Source organism: Aspergillus campestris, assembly GCF_002847485.1.
Source record: "Aspergillus campestris IBT 28561 chromosome Unknown P168scaffold_3, whole genome shotgun sequence".
NCBI classification, from domain to species: domain Eukaryota; kingdom Fungi; phylum Ascomycota; class Eurotiomycetes; order Eurotiales; family Aspergillaceae; genus Aspergillus; species Aspergillus campestris.
In genome coordinates this window covers 322,762-345,151 of record NW_020194338.1, presented here as the reverse complement: position 1 = coordinate 345,151, position 22,390 = coordinate 322,762, and the positions used below count along the sequence as shown (strand labels likewise).

Sequence of the window (22,390 nt, the reverse complement as noted above, 5' to 3'; positions counted from 1 at the left end):
ATAACCATATCAGGATTAGCGTAAAGCAGCGTGGGGCTACTTACATAAGCGTGATATGATGATGCTATGCTAACTATGATGCAATGAATGCATTTCACTTATTTAGTTCGGCCTTTTCTGCTTTGGAGTTGTTCAATTGGTCTTGCAATCATTGCCTGCTACTCTCACATCCAGATAGATACTTTCTGGTCAGTCAATTCTGTAAATCGTGCCGTACTGTATGTTCCGGCCTGCGTTGTTCTCTCGCTGCCTTCGTCCTGCTGCACTCCGGTACAGATACTACTCCCGAACCGCAAGGATGTCGTTGAAGGTGCGCTCTCGCCTCGAGGATAATATTTGCTAGACTATGGCTAATGATGTGTAGGCCATCTCGTCGAAAGATGCTGCGTCGCTTGACAAGGACCTCATGGACGCGGACATCGGCGGTTGGTCCCTGGACCAGCTGATGGAGCTGGCGGGGCTGTCTGTTTCGCAGGCTGGTATATTGGCACCTTCTGTCAAGGTAGACATGACTGGACTGACAGTATGCTACTTGTATAGTCTATCGAGTTCATCCTCCCAGTGCGGGAAAGAATGTCCTTGTGGTTTGCGGGCCTGGAAATAACGGTATGTCGTAGCAGTCCTCCATTGCCTTTTGACCAACACGATCAAGAAGGAAAACAGAAAGAGATGAATTAAGTAGATCTATGGCTAACGTGACAAACAGGAGGTGACGGTCTCGTGGCAGCTCGCCACCTGGCTCAATACGGCTACACCCCATCCATCTACTATCCCAAGGAGGGCAAGAATCCTCTCTACCAGGTATTCATTCGAGTCTTGAGGAGTAAACAAAGAAGAAAGAAGAAAGATAAGCTAACCAACCAGCGCCTCAAAACCCAACTCCACAACCTCTCCGTCCCCTTCATCACAGACCTCCCCCCCGCAATCCGCACCTCCGACTTCCTCATAGACGCCATCTTTGGCTTCTCCTTTGGCGGACCCCTGCGCGACCCCTTCCCAACCATCATCTCGCAGATCGAAACCGCCTCCATCCCCGTCCTGAGCGTCGACGCCCCCAGCTCCTGGGACGTCGAGTCCGGGCCGCCCGAGTCCGGCCCCGGCTCGAAGTTCATGCCTGACGCGCTTATCAGTCTCACGGCTCCTAAGCCTTGCGTGCGTTTTTACCGGGGTCGCCATTTTCTGGGTGGGCGCTTTTTGACTGATGCTGTGGCGCGGAAATATGGGTTGGATGTTCCTGCTTATCCGGGGGTTGATCAGGTTGTTGAGATGCCTGTTGAAGCTGATGGGGGAAGGCTTTAGTGGTTGATGATTATTTCTCTATCTATATCTATATTAATATCTAGTCATATCTATACTTATAACTATAGCTTGTTTTATTGTATATCTTGCTCTTTTGGGCTCTCTTCAAGCGACTTTCTGCAACCATGCAACCCATGACCTAGCTCAGGCGCCAATCCAGGCTCCAGACGGTCCAATATACAAAGTATGTTTCTGCTTGGAGTCATGTCCCCAATGACCATAGACATAGCGTTGATTCCTCACACAGTTGCCTGCTTGTCTGACTGAAGCTTATCGATTTCCTCTGTACAACCCATTTCATTATCTTCTTTCTTTCGGCGAGTATCGACCCATGGGACTCCACCGGATAGGATAAACGCCAGAGCGCTACCAGCTATAGGAAGATACTAGTAGATTCAATATCGTCAGCATCAAAACGGAAGATTCAAGACCAAAAGATGAACATACAAAAATAGTTCGGATGGCGTTATTGTATGCAACAATAATATCGGCCAAGCGGTCCGGAAACGCATGCAGCGCGACTTCCCGCACCTTTAGGGCTCCAGCATCAAGAAGCATCTCGATCTGCTTGTACTCCAACGAGGCCTGATCTTTCAGCTGGGCTTTCAGTTCATTCTGGAAGATAGCGCCTCCTATGCTTTGCATGACTGCACTTCCAAAATATTGCGTGAAGAGAACAGTCGCTACTCCGACTGGAGTTGTCTCCTTCACTTACAACAGGAACACCATCCCCTTCTACAATCAGCAATGATTCGTTACAGCCAAGCCCTGTCCCCGAACCGCCCAACGACTTTATCACCCGAGGACTTCTCAATATCACAGAAGGTGAAGAACTTCTCCTAAAGTTCCGTACAGACCTAATTCCCCTGTTTCCATTCGTCATTATACCCGAAGTGAGCTTTATTGGACTGCGCAATGAATCTCCATTCCTCCTCTTGTGCATAATGACCGCTTGTCTCGAGCGCAAGCCCGCCCTGCAGCAGAAATTGGAACTCGAAGCCCGAACTGTGATCTCCACCCGCATAGTAATGAACATGGAGAGGGACGTGGATTTACTTCGGGGGTTACTGGTTCATATCGCTTGGCATCACTATCATTGGCGGACCTATCATACCCAGGTGTACTTGCTTCTTCAGATGGCTATGGCTATCGTTGTTGATTTGGGACTTGACAGATGCGACAACTTCAGCATGCAGCGTATCTCTCATTCTGGGAGAGGGACGGAGGAGCCTCATAAGGGACAAGCGCTATATCTGACTCCCGACGGACAGCGTGCCTTCTTAGGGTGCTATTATCTATGTTCCAAGTGAGGGCTTCTAAGATGCGGTACAGTACTATTGACTAACAGAATAGGGCCTCAATATTCCGCCGACAACTGACCATGAAACATACAGACTGGGTCGAGTATTGTGCCGATAGCTTAGGGCAAAGGGCCGAGTATCCCACTGACCAGTCTCTAAAGGCACTAATTGAGATACAATCGCTTGCTCGGTAATCGGAGCTAGAGGTCGAAGACCCTCTCCATGGGGTGAGCAAGGACGACCTGTCCCAGTCTATAGACCTACTAGAGAACCGAATCGAACACCTTCTCGCACAGGAATCCCAGTGCAACACCTGTATGCCCATCTGGGCCTGCCAAGTTCCGATACATACTGACCTGACCAGGGTCCCTACGTCTGGAGCTCAACGCAATCCCCGCTCTTGTTCTTGGCCATACCCTCCGGCGCCAAAGGGATGCCCACGGCCAACATGAACATGAGAAACAGCACCTCCCCACCATCGCCCGTTCCGCGTTCAACATCGTAACGGTATTACTCGCATCGCCATCTTCAATCGCACCCAATTTTCCCATGTCCAGCTACACATCCATCTGGTACGGCCTTCTAGTATTATCAAAGCTGAGCTTGCTCTCAGACACCACGACACAAGCCAAGGCAGTCGAAGTCCACAACAAAGATATCCACAACCTCGGTCTTGCGGCCATGCAGAAAATGGAGGCAATGTCGCGTGGAAATGATGTTTGGGATAATTGCCGTGCGGTGATTGGGTCTATGCTTTCGTAATTGGAGAGCAGTCGGGTACAGGCCCATTCAGTACGAGTTCGAGGAGACACATCAGACACCCAGGACACTGAGAACGCGAATACGCTGCCGCAATCAATAATCGAGGGTCCCCTTGGTGACAGAGAGCCTGCTGCAGCAGTGACTGAAGATTGCGATGCTGCTGTATGGCAGCAGATGTTGCAGGATTTGACCTGGATAGGATGGCCGGTGGAGCAGCAGCAGTCCGCCGTAGATCTAGCTTACATGCCTTGAAAGCAATGCGAGTTTCATATGCGTCAAGGATCCTCAGCCTTCAACCGCTCGCTACGAACTATGTGCGGTGGTAGATGGAGTTTCTAACCAACCTGAGCGGTAGGTCCGTGATGCCTATATTAGTTCAATATATATATAGATATTTAATCTCATCGTAAGCGTGGCGTACGTTACTGACAATGATAATCGTCGTTTTGAATTTAGAGCTGATGTCTACTTAAATAGAATTGAAAGTAACTTATATCATTGTTCGATTGATTCATCAGGCATGACTAATGTGATATGTGATTCTATCGTGAAAACATCTTCCCTACATTGACTCTCTGATCTCGTTGATAATGCCCTTCACCCGCGGCTCCTTGCCAATCCCAGACGTAGCAACACTGTCCAGGACGTTCCGCACGTCGTACACCTGCCGCGCCGCGCTCTTGATTTCTTCGCCTAGCGCTGTGATCAGGGTCCCCAGCGCCACGAGACTGCGGTAGACTGCTTCCGAGTCCTTCTCGCCGGCGATCATCTGGACTAGCTCGGCGAGGAGATGGAGGCCCATTTCTGAGGACTCTGGGTCTGAGGCTCGGCCCTCGGTGGTGAAGTAGACGGCGTAGTTGATGTAGAGGGTTGCGACGGCGATGGTCAGGTTGCGGTTGGGCGTCGCTCCGCTGTCGGCTAGTGCGGACTTCACTGCTGGCATGATCTGCTCGAGCTTGCTGACCGCGAGACGACGGCCTGCATCCGTCTCGAATAGATTGGCGAGCATTCGCACCGACAGCATGGCGTTGTTCACGTTCAGCGGCGACTCGAACACGCCGCTGGCTTGGATCCCGGAGATGAGATCCTTGCCGTCGTAATCTGCTGTTGCGGTCACCGGAGTCGCTGCCGCGAGGAGACGCAGCAGGTCTAAGCCGGGTAGCTTGTTTGCGGGTGGCCATGTCGTCGCAATCTTGAAAAGTAATTCAAGCCCGCTTTCCACCGCGGGCGACTTGGTGAGACTCTCTGGTTTCTCTAGTTGCCCGCACAGAGCGACCACCGTCTCAACTTCGGGGGGACTCAAGGACACATCCTTCGATCCGGACGAGGCAAGATGGTCGTTGATTTCTTGGATCTTCTTAGCGATCACCTTGAGGTTGGCGCCCTTGATGGATAGGTATGTCTTCTGCGGGAGGACCGTGGGGCGGGATTCGGGGACCGATGGTGGCTCGGATGCCTCGCCTGGGCGGTAGCGTCTCTCCTGGCCCCAAGGGTCCGCACCCGGCGCGGTTTCTTGAGTGGGTTGGCCCAGAGTGGCCCCCTGTGTGTTTTGGACGATGAATTGTGCGACCTGGTCGAGGTAACTCATCGGGAGCTCGTTGTCCTGGATGAATTTCGTCGCCGCTTCGTACGGGTTCTGCGAGACGTTGAAGGGGAGTTTGAGAGGTGGCTTTCCGTCCTCCACGTCGACGTCGAATACATAGTCGTAGTCCTGTCCGTGATACTCGGTCTTCTTCCCGCTGCTGGCCGCGGAGTCAACCACGGTGCCCACTGGGATCCACTCTTGCGATGCTGCCGACCACGTGTGAGCGGTGATGCTACCGTTGTCCTCGCGTATCATCTGCACTTGTCCGTCCTTGGTGCCTGACTTTTGCTTGAGGAAATCTGGGCCGGGAAGCTGTTCTTTATTCACCTTCCCGACCTGCTGCTCGGGTATTGCCGATTCTCTCACCGTCTGCTCAAACTGCTGAACGACCTCTGGGCTGGCAACTCGCTCCTCGCTTCTGGTGAAAATTCGAGTAATACGGTCGCTTGCTCCGGTCACAATATCGCCATTGTCTTTGCACGCGTCGACGCTCCAGACTGAAATAGCTGGGTGCGTGATCGTCTGCACACACTGTGTGCCATTCCAGACTCTCACTGTCCGGTCTTCTCCTGAGCTCACCAACTCGCCCGACGGCAGAACGGCAATGGAGTACACGAAGCTTTCGTGACCATGTAACTCGGCAACGAGGTCTCCCTTGAGGGTAAAGAGTCGAATTATCCCGTCGTTGCTGGCAGAGGCGAATTGTGCTCCCGAGGGATGAGACTCGGGCAGCTTGCACAGGGCTCGGACCACATCCTTCGAGTCCTTGATACTCCCCAACAGTTTCCCCGACGTATTGAATATCCGAATAATCTTATCCGCGCAGCCTAAACGTAGTCAGCATCATGGTTACACCGTGTCCGTCAGGCCGACCTACCGGTGATGATGGTATCTTTGTCATAGGCGAGGACCGCCCAGACACTCCCTTCGTGGCCTTCCAAGACGGTCCTGCATTCCCATTTGCCTACCTCCCACAATCTCGCGGAAGAATCCCAGCTCCCACTTACGATCCACCCACCCTCCGGTGACACATCTAAGGCGCAGACGTTGCCCGCGTGGCCCAGCAGCATTGCGTCCGCATTATCGCCCGCCGTCTTGCCCGGTTGTTTCGCTTCGATAATCGTATCCTGTCCCCCGGAGATCACGAGGCCCTCTGGAAAGTCGGATGTGGGTGGGTAATATGCCACGGTGTTGACGAAGCCCGAGCCGTGGGAGGTGATGTTGTAGTCGTATGTCGGAGGCGGGGTAGAGACAACTTTCCACAAACGCACGGTCGCATCTCGAGAGGCTGAGCACACCACATTGGGATTCAAGTAGGCCACGGCACGGACCTATCATTCGAGATGGCAGACGGTTAGAGATCAGGGGTTCAGAAAGGCCATGGTGGTGTTGTGGCGGTCAATGTCAACAGACGGGGAACTCTTACATCATCGCCGTGGCCTTCTAAAGAAGCGGAGATCTTGAAGTCAGGCATGCATACAGTTTGTTCGGAGAGAGGAGGTAAACAGGAGCAATTCGAGGTAGGTTAAGCAAGGAGTAAAAGGACCAAATGGAGGGATGATAATCAGAAACACAGGTCTTTCAGGATCGCTTTGCCCATTGAGTTGTAGTAGGGAGGGAACTTGGTTGTCTCAACCCATAGTAAGAACGCCCATAGTTAACGGGATGGCGTAACGACGGTGAGTCAGCAGGATCAGGTACCGTCACGTGCGCGGGGAAGAAGGTACTAGAACCGCTCCGTCCATCCACTCGATAACTTCAATATCAATACATTGTTCAGTCTGGATTCAGGAAAGATGGAGAGATTGGAGAGAATGGAGTACTGTACTTGATGACAGCTCATATGAGAGGCTTTTCTTGTCCAACAAATATCAACCCTGCCAGATTGATCAACCTTGGGACCGCCAACAGTCCCAGGCACCTCTCACTGCATGAAGCATTCGATTGTTTGTCCGAAAGAAAAGAATTAAGTCGACAGAGATATGTCTTTTGAAGGCGAGATTTCTCTCGTGCTATGGGGCAATGATCGATCCAAGCCTTTGATCAGCACAATCGCCAATAAAGACAGGCTCGTCTGCTTTCACGCATGCTTTGAACCGGGTCAACAAAGCCGTTTGATGTCTTTGACTGAACAAAATGATCAATGAATTGATTGTCAGAACGAAGTCAATTGTTGACATGAAACCATCACCTTCAAAGCCCTTTTAAGCCCCAAAACTCTGGTTCCCATTGTTCGTATTATACATGCTGTAGAGTACCCATATTCGTAAAGTCTGTATATAAGACATCCGTATGCACGGTGGGAATATGTTTAGCTTGCATCTTCATCATAACATCGTACAATTCGACCCGTACTGAAACACTTTGAAGCTTTCATCATGGCCGCAGACTTGAACCAGATTGTACGTTGATCTCTGGCACGCTGTTTGACCTCCCTTGCTAATATAGCCCCTTAGGAACTCGTCGTTGGTGGTAGATTTCGTCTACTTGAATATGTGGCCGGTGGTTCTTTCGGAGAAGTCTTCATGGGTATACATAACTTTCTGGTCCATTCGGTTAAAACCTGCTAACCGCCCGACGCTGTAGCGACCGACCTCCAGACGTCCAATACCGTCGCGGTCAAACTAGAGCCGAAAATAGACGGTCTCGAACCCTCTCCCCTCGCGCTAGAACTAGACATCTACCGGAGACTCTCGGGAGGCTTGGGCATGCCAAAGATGTACTGGTATGGCGAAGAGGGCGACTATCGAGTGATGGCAGTTGAGCTCCTCGGTCCCACCCTCCAGGACCTTTTCATCTACGTCGGCAATCGGTTCAGCCTGAAGACGGTTCTCATGATTGCAGACCAGCTGATCTGTCGCCTTCGCTTCATGCACTCGAGGAAGGTCCTCCATCAAGACGTCACCGCGGGGAACGTAATCCTGGGCACCGGCCGGAAAGGCAACTGCATCTACCTCACGGACTTTGGCTGTGCTGCTCAGTACTTTGTGGACCCGAGCCAGGCAGACCCATTTGACAGGATTGGGACAGACACCTTTGCCAGCATAAGTGCGCACGCTGGACGTGGTAAGTCGCCTTTCTTTCTTTTCTTTCAAACGCCTGGTTGACCATGCAGACTGACCATGTAAATAGCCCAGTGTCCTCGAGACGACCTGGAAAGCCTCGGGTTCCTTCTGCTCTATCTCCTGGGAAGAAAGTTCCCGTGGGATGACTACGTCCCCAGATTCCCCATGAACCAGGACCTGATATGGAGGGACCTAGGCCAAATCAAGAGCGACACCACGATTGAGAGACTCTGTGAAGGTCTCCCGTATGCCTTCAACTTGTTTTTCCAACATGTCCGATCGCTACAGTACAACGACCGGCCGAACTACTCCTATCTGCGGAGAATCTTCCGAGAGTTATTTGCCGATTATAGATATGAGTACGATCATGTCTATGATTGGACGGCTCACTTGTTTGAGATCGTTCGAGAGAAGGGGCCGGAGGAGAATGATGATACCACTATTACTGCTACGGACGATAATAGTGGGGATGGCATGTCTATTCCAGCTGCGTGAGTATTGGGTGCAAAGTGTGAAGCAAATGATGTATCCATGGTTCTTTCAGCGTTCGTGCGTGGACTTGTGCATTTGGGGCTTGAATTGAGCGTTTCTTTGTTTAGATCTGTTATTGGGTGTTTGCCGGATGGTGGAATTTGTATAGATATAGACTTATGGATTGACTGATTTTGAGTAATATCAAAGAATTGTCTGCAACCACGTTATGTTTATGGTACACACATATAGTAAGGTGTACATTGTGAAGCAGTGATTGTATGCAGTCCTTCCAAACGCAGAGTTCATTCTTCTCTTGCTTCATATTCTACAATTTTGATTTATCAGATTATCGCCACTGTATATCCTCTTCTTGGATGGCTTCAAATCATCAATCTGATCGATTCTATCAATCTTGGCCCATGTCACACTTTCAGCTTAGCTGCTCAATGCTGGCATTCCGCAGCATGACCGTTTCCCGGTTTGAGTCTATTATTAGCAGCCCTTGTTAGTTTCGGACTCATTGATCGGTCGAGGTAGCATGTCCGTGGTTCTAACAAAGAGTCATCACAAAGGGTTGTGAGCCTCGACACGTGGGCTTTGTATCAACCCTGCACACCAGCGAAGAGGCAATAAAGAAGATGAGGCAAACAAAGCAGCATGAAAGTACCGTCTTCGAAAACATTTAAGAAGAACGATATCGACCCTGAAGAGAGCCTCGAAATTCCGGAGCATACCGCATACGTGTGTCAACGTTCAAACTCAGTTACCCCTGATCGCGATCCTTTATACCACTGCGAGTATACCTACCCTGTCTCCATCTCAGGATGGACGAACAAGCAAATAACCCCGCCACTGGCTGGGGCCAAATGGGCCCAGCCGAAAATAGTGGAATGCTCGCCCTGTCCGTACTCCCCGACTACGTGGATCTCGGACGCACATACTGGGACAGCTTGGACAAGATCCACCTCACCCCCCGCGCGGTTCTCGAGTTCAAAATCCGAGCGGAGACCCTCCGGCAGCTTAAAGAGCTCGCCGGCGAAGAACTACCCGAGATAGAGGTGCCGACGGTGGAGGGGCGTACGGCGACAGACGTGAAAGTATTCGCCAGACGCGGCGGTCCTGATCTAAGCAGCTTTCGAGGGTTGACTCTCCGGGTATGTGAGCTGTGAGCCATTTCCCCTGTCCATTTCCGTATAGAGAACTAACAGTGTCCGTTTCTAGAGAGAGGCAAATGAAAACAAGGGCGCACAGAACATCGGCCCCCCAATCACTCGAGTCACCGCTTACGACGCAAACTTCGAAGTCTTCATGGAAGACCACGGCTGCGCTGTGGCCGAAATAGAAGATCCCCGGCCCAAGAACATCGACGAGCTGACCGCCATGGTCAACAAGCGACGAGACTCCGTCGCGCAAAGTACAACCCAGGACTACATGACCTTCATAGCAAAGGCCCGCGAGGAGCATGAAATCGAAAGATTCGACGACGTCTTGCTGGCCATCTACCGCCACAAAAACAACATGATGCGCGAACCGGACATGGAAACCCGATGCCATGAGCAGCTGGAAGACCTGGAGCGGCTCAACGAGGGTCTCATCCGTGCAAGTCCCGACATGTACGACGGAGCCAAGGAGAGCACGCTCAACTCCGAGATCCTCCACAAGCTGCGGCCGGTCCTCCAGACCGAAAAAGACGGGGGCCCGATCCTTCCGAATTTCTTCTTCGACTGCACCGAGGCGGAGGGGAGACAGTCCGTCGGGAAGCTCCAGGCGCTACACTCTGGTGTCTATGGTGCACGGGCGTTCCATCGTCTGCAGTGCTTTCTCCAGGGTGAGGAAGCGGCCCCTATCTACGATGAGAACGCATACACGATCGCGGTCGTGATGGTAGGTTATCATTTGTGCTTTTATTGCATCGCCCCTTGTCCCCCGACAAACCCAAATCGACAGACGGACTACAAGATGTGGTTGTTTCGTGAGGTCAACATGGAACGCGGCTACAAACCCTTCCTGACAGCTCTCACTGCGTTCAAGAACTGTCGGGAATGGGCCCATCAGCAGCGCAATCGGTTGATCAGCGAGGCAAACGAGGCTGGGAGAAGGAAAAGGAAGCACTCTGAGGATGGTTCGCAGGGTTCTCAGGACAAGGTTAGGCGTGTCTGAGCACGTATTGAGGGGAAGGAGTTTGGAGTTGGAGTCCAGGCGTTTTGGCGATGATATCAAGTGAGGATATTGGTCTTGTACATGTAGAGATGCATAGGTTAGTAATAGGATTATGCTCACAATCTCACGCGTGCTATCTCTTATCGATAAGGACGGAGCCTCACGTGCAGGGCTCACGCTAACCCCAAACGGACTAGCGTGGGATGTCAAGAAAGCGGAATCGATCGCGGTGCAAGTTGGGAATAACATCCATTCCTTTCTTTCTTTCTTTCTTTCCTCACGATTTTACGAAGGTCCCCCTTTTTCCTTTCTCATCCACCTCTCCCTCTGGACTTCTTGTACCCGGCTAGGTATCTTCTAGGCCCACCGCCGGACTCGCTGTCTTCCGATTGTGGTCTCTCCCCGCTTCTTTTTCTCTCCCACCCCTCCAACTTTCTCCGAATTCTGCATTCCATTCGAAATACATCCCCGCGATTCGGGGTGACGACTTGACGAGACGACGAATTTCATTCTGTACTATCATCTACGTCTATACTTTTGTGCGCTGAGCTTGTCGAATTTCATCTCCCTGTATCCTGGGCGTTGTTTGGACCCGTGTCGACCTATTGCGGATCTTTGCATTTAACGGCCGCACCGAAACTATCTTCCGTCTGCTAGACCGCGCAAACCGATTTATCTTGGGAGTCTCTTTATTTCAATTCCATCATGCCGTCCGGTATGTCGTATACCCCTATAGCGTTGTGCGTGACCGCCATCCACGACTAACCCGTCTAGATATTCCTAAAATTGTACCTTTGACGTGCCACGGACACTCGCGCCCCGTGCCGCATCTTAGCTTCTCCTCGACCGTGGAGGATGACCAGTACTATCTCATCTCTGCATGCAAGGGTATGTCTCTCCCTAGTCTATACTCAGTATCGTGGTTGACCGATGAATGCTTGATTCAGACAACAACCCCATGCTCCGAGATGGCATCACTGGCGACTGGTATGCTTGCACCCCGCCCTTCTTCCTCAGCTACCTTTCTACCCAGGTCTTTCTAATATTTTACAGGATTGGAACTTTCCTCGGTCACAAGGGAGCAGTATGGCAAGCCCGTCTCTCCACAGATGCCAACATAGCAGCAACGGCAGCGGCGGACTTCTCCGCGTGAGTTCTACCAACACCACCCTCTACCTACTCAATCTAACACCCAATAGTAAAGTCTGGGACACTCACTCCGGAGAGTGTTTGCACACGCTGCAACACGCGCATATCTGCCGCGCCATTGCCTTCCCCATCCAGCCGTCCCCGCGAGTCCTCGCCACCGGTGGATATGAAAAGAAGCTGCGCATCTTCGACCTCTCGCGCAGCAGCGGCAGCGGCAGCAACAGCAACAGCTCGTCGCCCACCTTCCCGTCCCCCACCAACGGCGACAACGGCGCCGCGGCCCTCACCAGCTACGAGATCGGCCCCGGCGTCCACGGCGGCACCATCAAGTCCATCATCTGGAACCAGGATTACAACATCCTCACGACCGCCGCCGAAGACCGCAAGATCCGCTGGTGGGATCTCCGCTCTCGCCACCCGATCGTCGAGCACACCGTCCAGGGCAACATCGGCAGCTGCGAGCTCAACACCCTCGCCACGCGGCCCAACGACCCCGGCATCCTGACCGTCGCGGCGGGCAAATCCGTCTACCTCTTCGACGGCATGAACCCAGGCCGTCTCCTCAAGAAGTCGACCTTCAACTACGAAGTCGCCAGCGCAGCCGTCAACAACGAAACCGGCCGATTAGTGACGGGCAGTGCAGACGACACGTGGGCACGAGTCTACGATCTCCGAACAGACGAAGAGCTGGGTATGCTAACACCTTATTCCATCCTTACTCTCCCTCCCACCAATATTAGTCCAACCAACTAACAATACCCAATCAACAGAGGTCCAAAAAGGCCACCACGGCCCCATCTGGTCCGTCAGCTTCTCCCCAGACGGGAAACTCTACGGCACCGGCAGCGAAGACGGAACCATCAAGTTATGGAAAGCCTGTCGCGAGACATACGGTTTGTGGCGGTGATATTCCTACATATATATACATGTACTCCGTATATATACATGTATATATAGAAACCACATCTCCACATTATACCTCTTTGCTTCCGTTTTCTTTTCTCTCAATAACTGTAAGGTTATCAACTCACATACCTGCTACCTACCTATCTGTCTATCTCTATTTCCGTCCGCAATGTATATACATATCATATCCTGATCTTTTTTCCCTCGTGTTCTCTTTTCTTGGCTACGTTAGACAATCGTCTTGTGGAGTGGTTACCCGGTTGGGTAATTGTCAGTTGGACGAGATTATGGATACCTGCCATCTATCTCCCTCTATTACTGGGTACCTAGGTAGGTACCTAGGTAAGCACAGGTACCTGCAGTGAGTATTACTCTCTAGGTCTAGGTAATGCTACTACTATCCCTACCTCAAGAGGTGGTACTTACTAAGCCAGATAACTAGTTTATTGTCATACACATGGCAGGATAGTAATGCGGATTCATTTCATATCCCATCAGAAATGAGTGACAAGCCGTAAGCAAGTAATAATAAAAATCTATCCTTTCCGTTCCAGTCTGATCGAGCATAGTCCACAAATCCTCCTGAGCAGCAAGCGAGCAAGCGAGCAAGCAACAGTAACAGCAACAATAACATGCACCTATTTGTTACACGGATATCACTATCATCGTCACAATTTGTTGACCTCCCCTCACTCAATCATGTCAATGTCGTCGTCTCCCGCGGGTGCCGGGGCGGCAGGGGCAGCCGCAGCGGCAGCAGCAGGAGCCTCGGGTGCGGCAGGTTGGTTGGCAGTCTCGCCGGGGTTTCCTCCGCCCCAGTAGTCGTCCATTTCCTGGTCCAGCTCTTCCTGTGTCTTTCGCGGCCGGCCGTTGGCCGCGCGACGGCTGTCTGATCCTCTGTTTTCCCTGGGGGCTCCACCGCCCTGTCGGCGGCCGCCGTTGGGGGCTGCTCGTCGCGGAGAGGATGAGCTCTGGCCGGGAACGTAGCGATCGATGTGTTCGGGGGCCGGCTTGGAGACGTCACTGCGACGGACGCGGGCTGCGCCACCGCGACGCCCACGACGACGGTGGGAACCGCCGTCCGGGCTTTCGCTTCGGGTGTCAGGGCTGAGACTGCGGGCGTTGCGGGGCCGCTCGACGCGATCGAGGAGGCTGCCTTTGGGGCGCTGGACGGAATCGAAGGGGTTGCGGTCGCGGCGGCCGCGGTCGCCGGTCGCGATCAGTGCCAGTCGGATTGGTTGGCCCTTGGCGTTGGCGCCATCAAACTCGTTGATCGCTGTTCTCGCGTCGCTCATGCGTGTATAGGTCACGAAGGCGAGGCCTTCGGAGCGGCCGGCTCGGTCGTATACGAGGCTTACGTTTTGAAGGGGTCCGATGCGGGAGAAGAGATCCTGCGGACGAATATATGTCAGACGAGCCATAATCTCTAAAAGTGGGGGATCATACCTCGAGATCGCTCTCTGTGATGTCGTAATGGATGTTCTCAACGCGGAGCTTGGCTCCTGACGGGCCGCCAGTGCCCCTGTCATTGTCAGATGGGAATCAAGACGAGAAGAATCAATCGCACGTACCGTTCCGGGGACTGCGAGTAGCGGTCGTTGCGAGCACGTCGGCCGCCACGGGAAGGTCGCGCTACAAACGGCGAGTCAGCAAGCGATCCCAATGGCTGAGCTTAATGAAAGAAAGGGGCAAATGTACCATCTCTGTCGTCTTCGAATTTGTCATGGACCCAATCACTACCATCCACAGCATCAGTATACCATGTAAACCACATCCGCACTGCGCGGGGAAGCACGCATCAAAGAGAACAACAAGAAGAAAACGGTATAGGTGCAATTACAGATCAAGGTCGACACGGTCATCTCTGTAGGGCTATTCAAATCGCATAGAGAGACAAGGTCAGCTGGAGGTCAAAACAGGTTATCGTGGAAACTGCTTCATCTGCGGCTAAATTCTTTTCTTCGCGGCCTTTCTGTCCGACCAGAGGAAAACTGAAGACAAGAAGAGGCGGGTCAAACACTGCGAGGCCTGCGAATTTGGCCCGTCACGATGCGCTGGGATGGGTCGAAGGGAGGACAGGAGGGAGGACCTGGACGTTGAGGAAGATTGAGTTAGGTTGAAGATCCGATAAATCTGGGCGGGACGACCGTCTTAGGGGTTGAGGTTACCTTTTTTACGCCATCACGGCGACGGCCTTGAGGGCGGCGACCACGGTTCTGGTTCTGGGGCTGACTCTGGGTTTGCTAATTGGCGTCGGTTAGCGATGTCGCTGGGTTTAGATCGCCTCCGTATGAGACGCAAAGGTCACGGTGTGCTGGGAAAGCCTTACAGGGCGTTCGGCGATGATCTCATCCAAGCTGCGGTCCATTTTGGACACGTCCGATAGAATGTGCGGCCGGAAGTATGATATAGACAAAGGCGTAGGATGGTAGTTATGTGGGTGCGTTGGTATAAGCAAATGCGTACAAGATGAAGCGCTGGAATGCAAGTTGGTTGAGATGAGCTGGGGAAGATTGGTTTGGGGGCGGAGGCCGAGACGGGGATCCGCCGCGTCACGTGATATGTCATCGCCCGTCCGTTGATACACCACGCATCCTGGTGGTTTATGTGTCGGTACTTCTATAGAAACCATAAGACTGATGGTCAATGTGTCGCTAATTCTACAGAAATGGTAACTTCAATTCAATTCATGGATTTGTCGTCGATAGCGCAATGTTTCTATCCATCCTAACCCATATCACCGTACCTATCAGAAACTAACAGCCCCAGAGAGAAAAGCTAACAAGTACAGGCGAACGCGGCTGGTGGAATAACAATGCAATGCAAATAAGAGAAAGAGCATGCCGATATGGTCGCCAGTCAGGAGAACCACCGCCCCTCAGCGCCAGAAAACACCAGTTGCAGGATCCAGAAAGACCAGAAAGAAAGCAGCAAAGACACAAACACCGATAAGTGCTAGGTGGAAATTCACACACGCTTTAATCTCCCCCGTTGGCGGACGCCTGACTTGAATTCTCGTTGTTCTCCATCATCTTCTCCATGAAGCTGATATAGTCGTACTTCTGGAGTTCTCGGTCCTCGAGGAGGTCTGGTCCTTGGTGTTGCGGCATCGTCTGGACGAGATGTTCGATCAGTTCGTCGGGGATGAGCGAGTGGCGCAGGTCCAGTTCCGTGACATATGGCTGTAGGGCGTCAGTAATCACACATGATTCTGGAGAGAGGAGGGAGAGCTCCACATACCTTGCCGTCTGCGACTTCGCGGAAACTTTGGTAGACCTGTTCCGCGGTATTTTGGTCCTCGGTCACGCTGACCATGAAGCGGATGAATTGCTCGAAACTGACACCGGCGTTTTGCTGGAGACGCAGCGGACCGCAGGTCTCCACAAACACATCGTGCATCTCGTCCTCATCATACACCAGGCCGAGACTCGCAAGCGCAGCCGAGAATTCAAGTTCGTGAAGGGTGTTGGATGCATCACGGTCGAAGTGGCGGAAGACGGATTCGAACTCTTCCAGCTGGATGGGGGTCAAGTTCGTCATATTGCGCGCAACCAGCTGGTTGTCCAGGAAGGCAAGCTTCTTGGAGATGCTCGATTTGACCAAGCTCAGCTCGTAGGAGAGTTCGTCGAGGGTGTAGGTGGTGTAATCGTTCTCTTCAATGTTCGCTTCGGCACACTGTTCGTCCAGCGCGGCGATCGTATCCAAGAACGCATCGAGCGGGGGCAGGTTGTCGTTGAGGCGCTTCACATGGGCCAGTTGGTCTTCGACATCACCGTCGAGGCCTGAGATTGCCAGGGACAAGGTCTTGAGGGTCAATGCAAAGTCGTTGGCCTTGTCGGCAAAGGAGCGGCGCAGGGCATTTTTGATATCGCGAATCGTTTCGTTGATCAATTGGCTCCGCTCGTGCTCATCCCGCGTCAGGCCCTCCCACGCCTGGTCACAGGCATCCGGAGTCAACTCCGCCGGCGGGTCGTAAGGGCGAAGGCGATAGGTGCTCAGTTTGGTCTTGATGTTGCCCAAGAGGGCCGCGAGGTCGGACTTTTCGGCCACCCACTGCCGCTTCTGGTTCCGCTTGTACAGGGAAAACTGGTAGGCCTGGTCCTTGGCGTCCTTGTAGGTGCCTTCAAACGAAGAATCTTGCCAATGATCGCGCTGGTCTTTGATCGTGCGCAAGAGCTGTCTCATGCGCTGCTCGTAGGAGTTCTGCATCTCCCATGCGCCGTGCATGTTGTTGATGAACTTTTCAACCCGGCGACCGGCGTTTTCGACTCTCTCCAGCTGGGAAAACGCATGGAACCAGTAAGCGATGTAGGTCATGAGGGAGCGCTCATCGGGTCTGGGGACATCGCAGACGTCGTCCACATCGAGGAGGTCTGGGATCCCGATCTCGTTGGCTGCGATATCGAAGGCCAACTTCATATTGCCGCGGTGGTCTTTCTTGTCGAGGGAATCGTAGTCGATCAAGTCGGGTCGGTGGATATCCAGCAGCGCACAGAATGCCAGACCGTCGTTCCAGCTCGAGGAGAAGTCGCGGACCTCCACCCCATCGTAGCACGCCGTCTTTCTCTGACACCACAGCAGAAGACCCTCCTTAGCGCTCAAACCCTCCGAGTTGATCTCGCTGATAGTAAATCGCAAAATCAGGGTCCAGATCAAACCCAGGATGATCTTCCGATTGCCGTCGACGATGTCCTCCGCACCAATGTTGGTCATCTGGATTCTCCGGCCCCTAATGAAATCGAGAGAGATGTTGACATTTTCGAACTTCTGGACCCGTAACCGGGGATTCGAGGCATATCGACCGAGGGATTCGGCGCCGAGGATTTCGAGGAGGTGGATGAGGATTACCTAGCATCGCACATTAGTAGCTAGTCCTTTTTGGTTTTGGTTTCTTGGTTTGTTTCTGTCTTCTGGTGCGGCAACAAAGGGACGGACTCACCCCGGTCGACAGGTCCACCACCAGATCGTCAATGAAGACATTTCGAACCTTCAGCTTATCATTGAGCCTGTCAAGTCCACATACACCATGATCAGTCTAACGATCTCCAATCGTTGATAGCAATGAGCAAAACCGAAGGCGACAGAGCAAGGGGCGCGAAACGAGGGGAAACGGAAGCGGTTCCCACGAGGGGATGATAGGAGAGGAAGAGGGGGGGGGTAAATAAACACTAAGATTGAACGGACCATTTGGTAAAGGTCTTCTGCTGTACGTTAATCCATTGCTTCTCGTCAACCTGCAACATGGTGGGCAACGAGTATGGGTGAGGACATTCAGGGTTCGAAAATTTGGAGAAACTTTTTTTCTCTGTTGTTCCAGCGATCCCAAGAATAGCAACAGCACAAACACCACGACCGAAAAGCAGTGGCGGGGGTGAGGAGACGAGAGGAGGGGAAAGGGATTGGTTGGTTGGCTGGGTTAAATTAAGCCAGAGAGAGACTGGAGATTGGAAAGAAAGAGTGATCTTCACAGCTAACGGCGGAATTAATTATTGCAAGGAGAGCAAGACGCGATTCGCCCGACTAGTCCATTAGTGTTGATCGCTGTTGAGTGGAGACCAATACAATGAAGATAGATGAACACAACTGAGATTGAGACAGGGGATATCCTTGAACTGGATATAACCAGAATACTACTCCGTACCTTGTAGGAAGTAAGAAGCAAGAGTAAGAAGTAAGAAGTAAGAAGTAAGAACCCCTATCTACATCCCGGCATGTCAACAAACCCGCCCCCACAGCAACCACCGCCGTCTTCTCCATGGTTGAACTGCTTCGGTTCCCCCCGGTTGCCCACCGTTCGAGCCACACATTCTCTGGAAATTGATCGGTCCTTGGTTTCAGGTTGGATTTGTCCATTCTTCATGGTGGATCATCATGAAGTTGTTATTTGACCGATCGAACTAACTACACAGTGGTTAAAAATAGAACAACGCATGGGCGAGAATCAACCATTGATCTGTGTATTGACCACCTATAAAGCATCATGCATGGAAGATAAGAGAGAACTCGAACACAATGACAACTACTCCGTACTTCGAGAAGAGATCTCATCTGATGTCCTGGATCATTCGATGCAAGCACCCGACATGCGCCATGTGGAAACAAAGAAGAAAAAAACAAGGTCAAGGACAAAGCAACTCGAATCTACTGGACTTCCAGAACCTTGGAAACTATTCTTTAGCCTATCCAAGAGTACAAGTCACAGAGAATATCCATCCTTTAGTGACTCCATGAGAGATCTCGTACAGATAACACCGCCACGCTCGGTACGGATGGTATAACCGTCGTCATTACGCAGGACCAAGACAGTCGATCGATAAAGACACTTAGATCTTGTACGTGCCGATCAGCTATCCTACAGATAAAAGATACAGAAGAAGAGAAGTCACAAGAGCAGTACAATATATGCTGCGAATATACGGAGTGACTGTGGGTGACGGCGAAGAGACCATGTTTGTACGTGGCTTTTGATTCTAGAAGCATGGCCTTTCCACGCTGCGCATCCGTTGCCTTACGCAGTCAGATTTGAATATGCCTACTGTAATAAATCTTAGTTCATACCCGATTTGATAAAGAGATTATTACTCGGATATACTCCGTGCATACATCAGAAGTACCAGAAAAATTTTGGACAGGACCAGGATCCCGCAAATTTTTCTTTGAGAGATACTTGAGCTCGCAGTTCGGGAAGGCCCGCTTGTGAGCTCCCTACGCGGGGCTCATGATTATCTAGGCCCGTGATTCACTAGTATGTTGGAGTTCGAGGTGCAGAGAATATCGTTCAATCCAGAGCCATAATTAGTGGGATACGTATGTTACTATAATTGACAGATCCGAAAACTCCCTTTCTGTATAGGATTTGCTAATAGCCACCACATATGTTGCCTTACAATAATGGAGCTATTCCTAATTGTGGAGAGGAACAGAAAACAAAAGACGCATTTGATAATCATACACGTTCAAATCAGAATAACAATTGGTGAAAACGGCAGTCCAGAGGTTCTGCTCGGAATATGCTATTATGATGTTAGCAGGATGAGTGGGAATAACAACAATATGAGATAGAAACATACCACGTGTAGGGGGAGAGGAGGCACAGTTGATAATAATCCAATCTATAACCTTCTTCTCCTGCAGCCAGGGAAAGTACTTCCCTCCAGGATAGAATCGGGAAATATGTTCATCAACGCGATCATAATCTCGAAGAAACTCGATGGCCCACTGCTTCTGTGGAATGTAAAAGTCAACTCGACCAATACCACTCCTTGACCGTTCACTACAGAGAGGTACGCCGATGCCTGCCACATTGTAAAATGCCCTATAAAATTCATCCTGGTATTGCGCCTCCATGGGCCTGGGTTTTGCTGCAGTCGAGATTTTCTTGGCTTCAACAGCATGTCTCAGGCTAATCTTTGAAAATTTTTCGAGAACCTCCCGGCATAGTGTACGTAACTGGTCAAATCTGTCGGGTAAATGCTTCGGCTTGTTGCCCATGAACCATTCAAGCCATCTAAGACAAGGTCAGATTAAGACAAGAAATACTAAATAAGAACTCACACTTCATGCAAGCGCGACGGCAGGACAGCAATGTCATGTGTTTGTGGTATCTGTCCTTCAGATATGCGGTGAACCCAGCCTTTCTTGTAGCATTTCTGCATGGTCGCATCATCAATATTAAACGGTATGCTTCCATTGACTAAAATCTTGCCCAATGCACCAGCAACTTCAGATGTAAGGTGCTGTCCTCTAGGAAATGAGCGATAAACAGCATGGTTCGCGAGAAACTCGAAGAAATCATTCTCATCCTTCAAAGATTTAAGAACATGATCCATCGTGATTATACGGATCTTTTTGTGTTTGAGGAGATTGCGATACCGCTGAGCTCGAGTTAGTTGCATAAGAAAGCTTAACACTTTCTGGGTTAGAATTAAGAACAGTACATACATTCTGAAGAAAATCGACTATGGCTGTTACCCCTCCTGGATGCCCATTTGTCAGTTCATACATGTAGTCCATAGCCACCTTATCAATTGTGAATGGTTCATCGAATTTGTTTGTTGTCAGAAGTGATACAACTTCACGAAATTCATCTTCCGTGTAAAACAAGCCAATATTTGGCGAACCTTTGCCAGTTTGAGGGGTCAGTGTAATGCGCTGCGCGGGACCGAAGGTAACTGGAGTAAACCCATTTTGGTTATCATCTTCCTCCACACCAGTCGAAGGGCTTCCGTAGGAACAGAAAAGACAAATCTTTATGTCTTTATCTTCCCCAGACCTTCGGTTCTTGATGACCGTGTTCCAGAAGTACGTGTCCTGGTATGAACCCTGAGCTTCATCAATAAGAATTACAGTGTTTGCAGGAACAGATCTCCACGTTTCATCAAATTCAGGATATTTCTGTTGCAGGTGCAAGCCGAATCGAGTCCAGGGGTCTCCGCTTTGGGAAGCTTCCAGTGGTTCCCACGTCTCGAGTAAAAACACCTTTCTCTTATTCGTGAGGTAGTAGTCCAGTAGCAGTTGGGATAGGACCGTTTTCCCGCTGGCTGGTGTCCCGCGTATGTGAATAACATTTTGAGAATCAACGGCGGCTGCAAGTTTTGACACTGTATCCTGGCGTAAACATCTTGTTTGATACCTAGTAGCTATCCGTTTTTACAGATTGTCAGCTCTTGACTATGGACTCTGAGGGGACAGTATCTGGGTATATGCACTTACATCCCAAGGAGTGCTGTTGCGTGTGATTAGGGTTGCCGGCAGATGCTAATAATTCAGTCGGAGAAGATTCAGTCGGAGGGAATTCATTATCAGCAGCCCGGTGTTCTTTAAGTAAATGATTACACGTCTTTGTCTTGCATATCAACAGTTCAAAATTTGCTCCATGTTCCAGTAAAAAAAGACCTCGTGAACATGTACATCGAGTCCCGTTCTCGATGACTGTACATGGGCCCGAGTTCATTGCGTAGGAGGCTGGAAGGGTATTTTCCTTCGAAGCATAGTCGATTTCTCTGGGGGGAGTCAAAGGGACAGAGAAAGGTTGTAAAGATGAGTGAGAAATCATCCTTTGAAAGTTTGGGAGTCATAGGATGGCAGAAGTTGATGTGAGAGCTGACTGGGATCAAAAGACATTGCAATCAAACCAGAAGATATGACAGACAGCTCTGATACGAAGCATCAGAGATATGACACTTTACATTTCGCCCACTTGATATAAGAAAGGACAAAAGTCAAGATATAATGAATGGCTTCGACGAAGAGGTTAAATGAAGTTGTCACCATTCTCAAGTGACAGAATCGAGCTCACCGCCTCCACGTGCCTACCTTCCCCAAGTGGCAGATTCATGGGGTTGGGGGAAAAAAGTGTGTACACCAAAGGTGAAAGTGGGTCAAAAGTCCAGGTTGAACTGTCTAGGCCTAATCTAGAGATCATGTGATATTTCTTGAGTTCACATCGAGTAGGTCTTTAGATACATGTTGTTATAGAATTTCCTTAAATTTATAATTTTTAAGATCTAGCTTGAAACTATTTTAAAAACTAGTTGATATCCAGTTTATTTGAATATAAAGAGAAATAGAGAAAAACACAGGCAGGGAAATAGGTAAGAAAGTAGAAAGAGAGACCTAAGAAAGACCTAGAGAGAACCAGGAGGGGCCCAGGGAAGGGCCTGGCGGGGGGCTGGGAGGGGAAACGGAGC

At 50.9% G+C, this 22,390-nt stretch overlaps 9 protein-coding genes across 9 annotated transcripts; 4 read left to right on the top strand and 5 right to left on the bottom strand.

Annotated features, from left to right (window-relative positions):
• Positions 1-298: 298 nt before the first annotated feature.
• On the top strand, positions 299-1,299 carry P168DRAFT_279713 (NADHX epimerase; the record flags this gene model as incomplete). The annotated part of the gene is made up of 4 exons (XM_024835811.1): positions 299-310; positions 365-479; positions 541-606; positions 707-1,299. 4 exons carry the CDS (start codon positions 299-301, stop codon positions 1,297-1,299), a joined length of 786 nt encoding a protein of 261 aa, XP_024694855.1.
• A 239-nt stretch (positions 1,300-1,538) lies between these two features.
• P168DRAFT_279712 (uncharacterized protein) lies at positions 1,539-1,944 on the bottom strand (the record flags this gene model as incomplete). The annotated part of the gene is made up of 2 exons (XM_024835810.1): positions 1,539-1,685; positions 1,747-1,944. 2 exons carry the CDS (start codon positions 1,942-1,944, stop codon positions 1,539-1,541), a joined length of 345 nt encoding a protein of 114 aa, XP_024694854.1.
• Positions 1,945-3,924: 1,980 nt separating this feature from the next.
• On the bottom strand, positions 3,925-6,562 carry P168DRAFT_309337 (WD repeat PLAP family protein; the record flags this gene model as incomplete). Its single annotated transcript, XM_024839290.1, has 3 exons — positions 6,374-6,562; positions 5,825-6,278; positions 3,925-5,774 (listed from the first exon to the last, which is right to left on the bottom strand). The coding sequence occupies exons 1-3, from the start codon at positions 6,419-6,421 to the stop codon at positions 3,925-3,927; spliced, it is 2,352 nt and encodes a 783-aa protein (XP_024694853.1). The 5' UTR covers positions 6,422-6,562.
• A 763-nt stretch (positions 6,563-7,325) lies between these two features.
• P168DRAFT_325146 (kinase-like protein) lies at positions 7,326-8,596 on the top strand (the record flags this gene model as incomplete). The annotated part of the gene is made up of 4 exons (XM_024840959.1): positions 7,326-7,349; positions 7,404-7,476; positions 7,534-8,013; positions 8,080-8,596. The coding sequence occupies 4 exons, from the start codon at positions 7,326-7,328 to the stop codon at positions 8,505-8,507; spliced, it is 1,005 nt and encodes a 334-aa protein (XP_024694852.1). The 3' UTR covers positions 8,508-8,596.
• A 468-nt stretch (positions 8,597-9,064) lies between these two features.
• P168DRAFT_288207 (uncharacterized protein) lies at positions 9,065-10,751 on the top strand. Its single transcript, XM_024836736.1, has 2 exons — positions 9,065-9,640; positions 9,708-10,751. Exons 1-2 carry the CDS (start codon positions 9,311-9,313, stop codon positions 10,644-10,646), a joined length of 1,269 nt encoding a protein of 422 aa, XP_024694851.1. The 5' UTR covers positions 9,065-9,310; the 3' UTR covers positions 10,647-10,751.
• Positions 10,752-10,911: 160 nt separating this feature from the next.
• P168DRAFT_248962 (WD40 repeat domain-containing protein) lies at positions 10,912-12,882 on the top strand. Its single transcript, XM_024834147.1, has 6 exons — positions 10,912-11,361; positions 11,421-11,534; positions 11,594-11,633; positions 11,700-11,795; positions 11,846-12,486; positions 12,566-12,882. Exons 1-6 carry the CDS (start codon positions 11,352-11,354, stop codon positions 12,700-12,702), a joined length of 1,038 nt encoding a protein of 345 aa, XP_024694850.1. The 5' UTR covers positions 10,912-11,351; the 3' UTR covers positions 12,703-12,882.
• A 267-nt stretch (positions 12,883-13,149) lies between these two features.
• On the bottom strand, positions 13,150-15,185 carry P168DRAFT_302629 (putative RNA binding protein). Its single transcript, XM_024838680.1, has 7 exons — positions 15,031-15,185; positions 14,870-14,944; positions 14,542-14,573; positions 14,400-14,437; positions 14,273-14,333; positions 14,148-14,223; positions 13,150-14,092 (listed from the first exon to the last, which is right to left on the bottom strand). Exons 1-7 carry the CDS (start codon positions 15,067-15,069, stop codon positions 13,391-13,393), a joined length of 1,023 nt encoding a protein of 340 aa, XP_024694849.1. The 5' UTR covers positions 15,070-15,185; the 3' UTR covers positions 13,150-13,390.
• Positions 15,186-15,679: 494 nt separating this feature from the next.
• Positions 15,680-17,944, bottom strand: P168DRAFT_316272 (alpha-actinin, sarcomeric (f-actin cross linking protein); the record flags this gene model as incomplete). The annotated part of the gene is made up of 4 exons (XM_024839992.1): positions 15,680-15,883; positions 15,942-17,549; positions 17,641-17,707; positions 17,886-17,944. 4 exons carry the CDS (start codon positions 17,942-17,944, stop codon positions 15,680-15,682), a joined length of 1,938 nt encoding a protein of 645 aa, XP_024694848.1.
• Positions 17,945-19,541: 1,597 nt separating this feature from the next.
• On the bottom strand, positions 19,542-21,973 carry P168DRAFT_248957 (uncharacterized protein). Its single transcript, XM_024834146.1, has 5 exons — positions 21,414-21,973; positions 20,643-21,340; positions 20,256-20,575; positions 19,772-20,208; positions 19,542-19,714 (listed from the first exon to the last, which is right to left on the bottom strand). Exons 1-5 carry the CDS (start codon positions 21,754-21,756, stop codon positions 19,605-19,607), a joined length of 1,908 nt encoding a protein of 635 aa, XP_024694847.1. The 5' UTR covers positions 21,757-21,973; the 3' UTR covers positions 19,542-19,604.
• Positions 21,974-22,390: the final 417 nt, after the last annotated feature.

Excerpts from the sequence above, each read along its gene's own strand:
- P168DRAFT_288207 (XM_024836736.1), top strand. The coding sequence starts at position 9,311 with ATGGACGAACAAGCAAATAACCCCGCCACTGGCTGGGGCCAAATGGGC. Across the intron at positions 9,641-9,707 it reads TTCGAGGGTTGACTCTCCGG|AGAGAGGCAAATGAAAACAA; the intron begins GTATGTGAGCTG and ends GTCCGTTTCTAG.
- P168DRAFT_248962 (XM_024834147.1), top strand. Across the intron at positions 11,535-11,593 it reads TCTCATCTCTGCATGCAAGG|ACAACAACCCCATGCTCCGA; the intron begins GTATGTCTCTCC and ends TGCTTGATTCAG. Across the intron at positions 11,796-11,845 it reads GCAGCGGCGGACTTCTCCGC|TAAAGTCTGGGACACTCACT; the intron begins GTGAGTTCTACC and ends AACACCCAATAG.
- P168DRAFT_248957 (XM_024834146.1), bottom strand. The coding sequence starts at position 21,756 with ATGATTTCTCACTCATCTTTACAACCTTTCTCTGTCCCTTTGACTCCC. Across the intron at positions 21,341-21,413 it reads GCAACAGCACTCCTTGGGAT|CTACTAGGTATCAAACAAGA; the intron begins GTAAGTGCATAT and ends AAAAACGGATAG. Across the intron at positions 19,715-19,771 it reads CTCCTCTCCCCCTACACGTG|CATATTCCGAGCAGAACCTC; the intron begins GTATGTTTCTAT and ends ACATCATAATAG.
- P168DRAFT_302629 (XM_024838680.1), bottom strand. The coding sequence starts at position 15,069 with ATGGACCGCAGCTTGGATGAGATCATCGCCGAACGCCCT. Across the intron at positions 14,334-14,399 it reads ATTCGAAGACGACAGAGATG|CGCGACCTTCCCGTGGCGGC; the intron begins GTACATTTGCCC and ends CGCCGTTTGTAG. Across the intron at positions 14,093-14,147 it reads TCACAGAGAGCGATCTCGAG|GATCTCTTCTCCCGCATCGG; the intron begins GTATGATCCCCC and ends ATTCGTCCGCAG.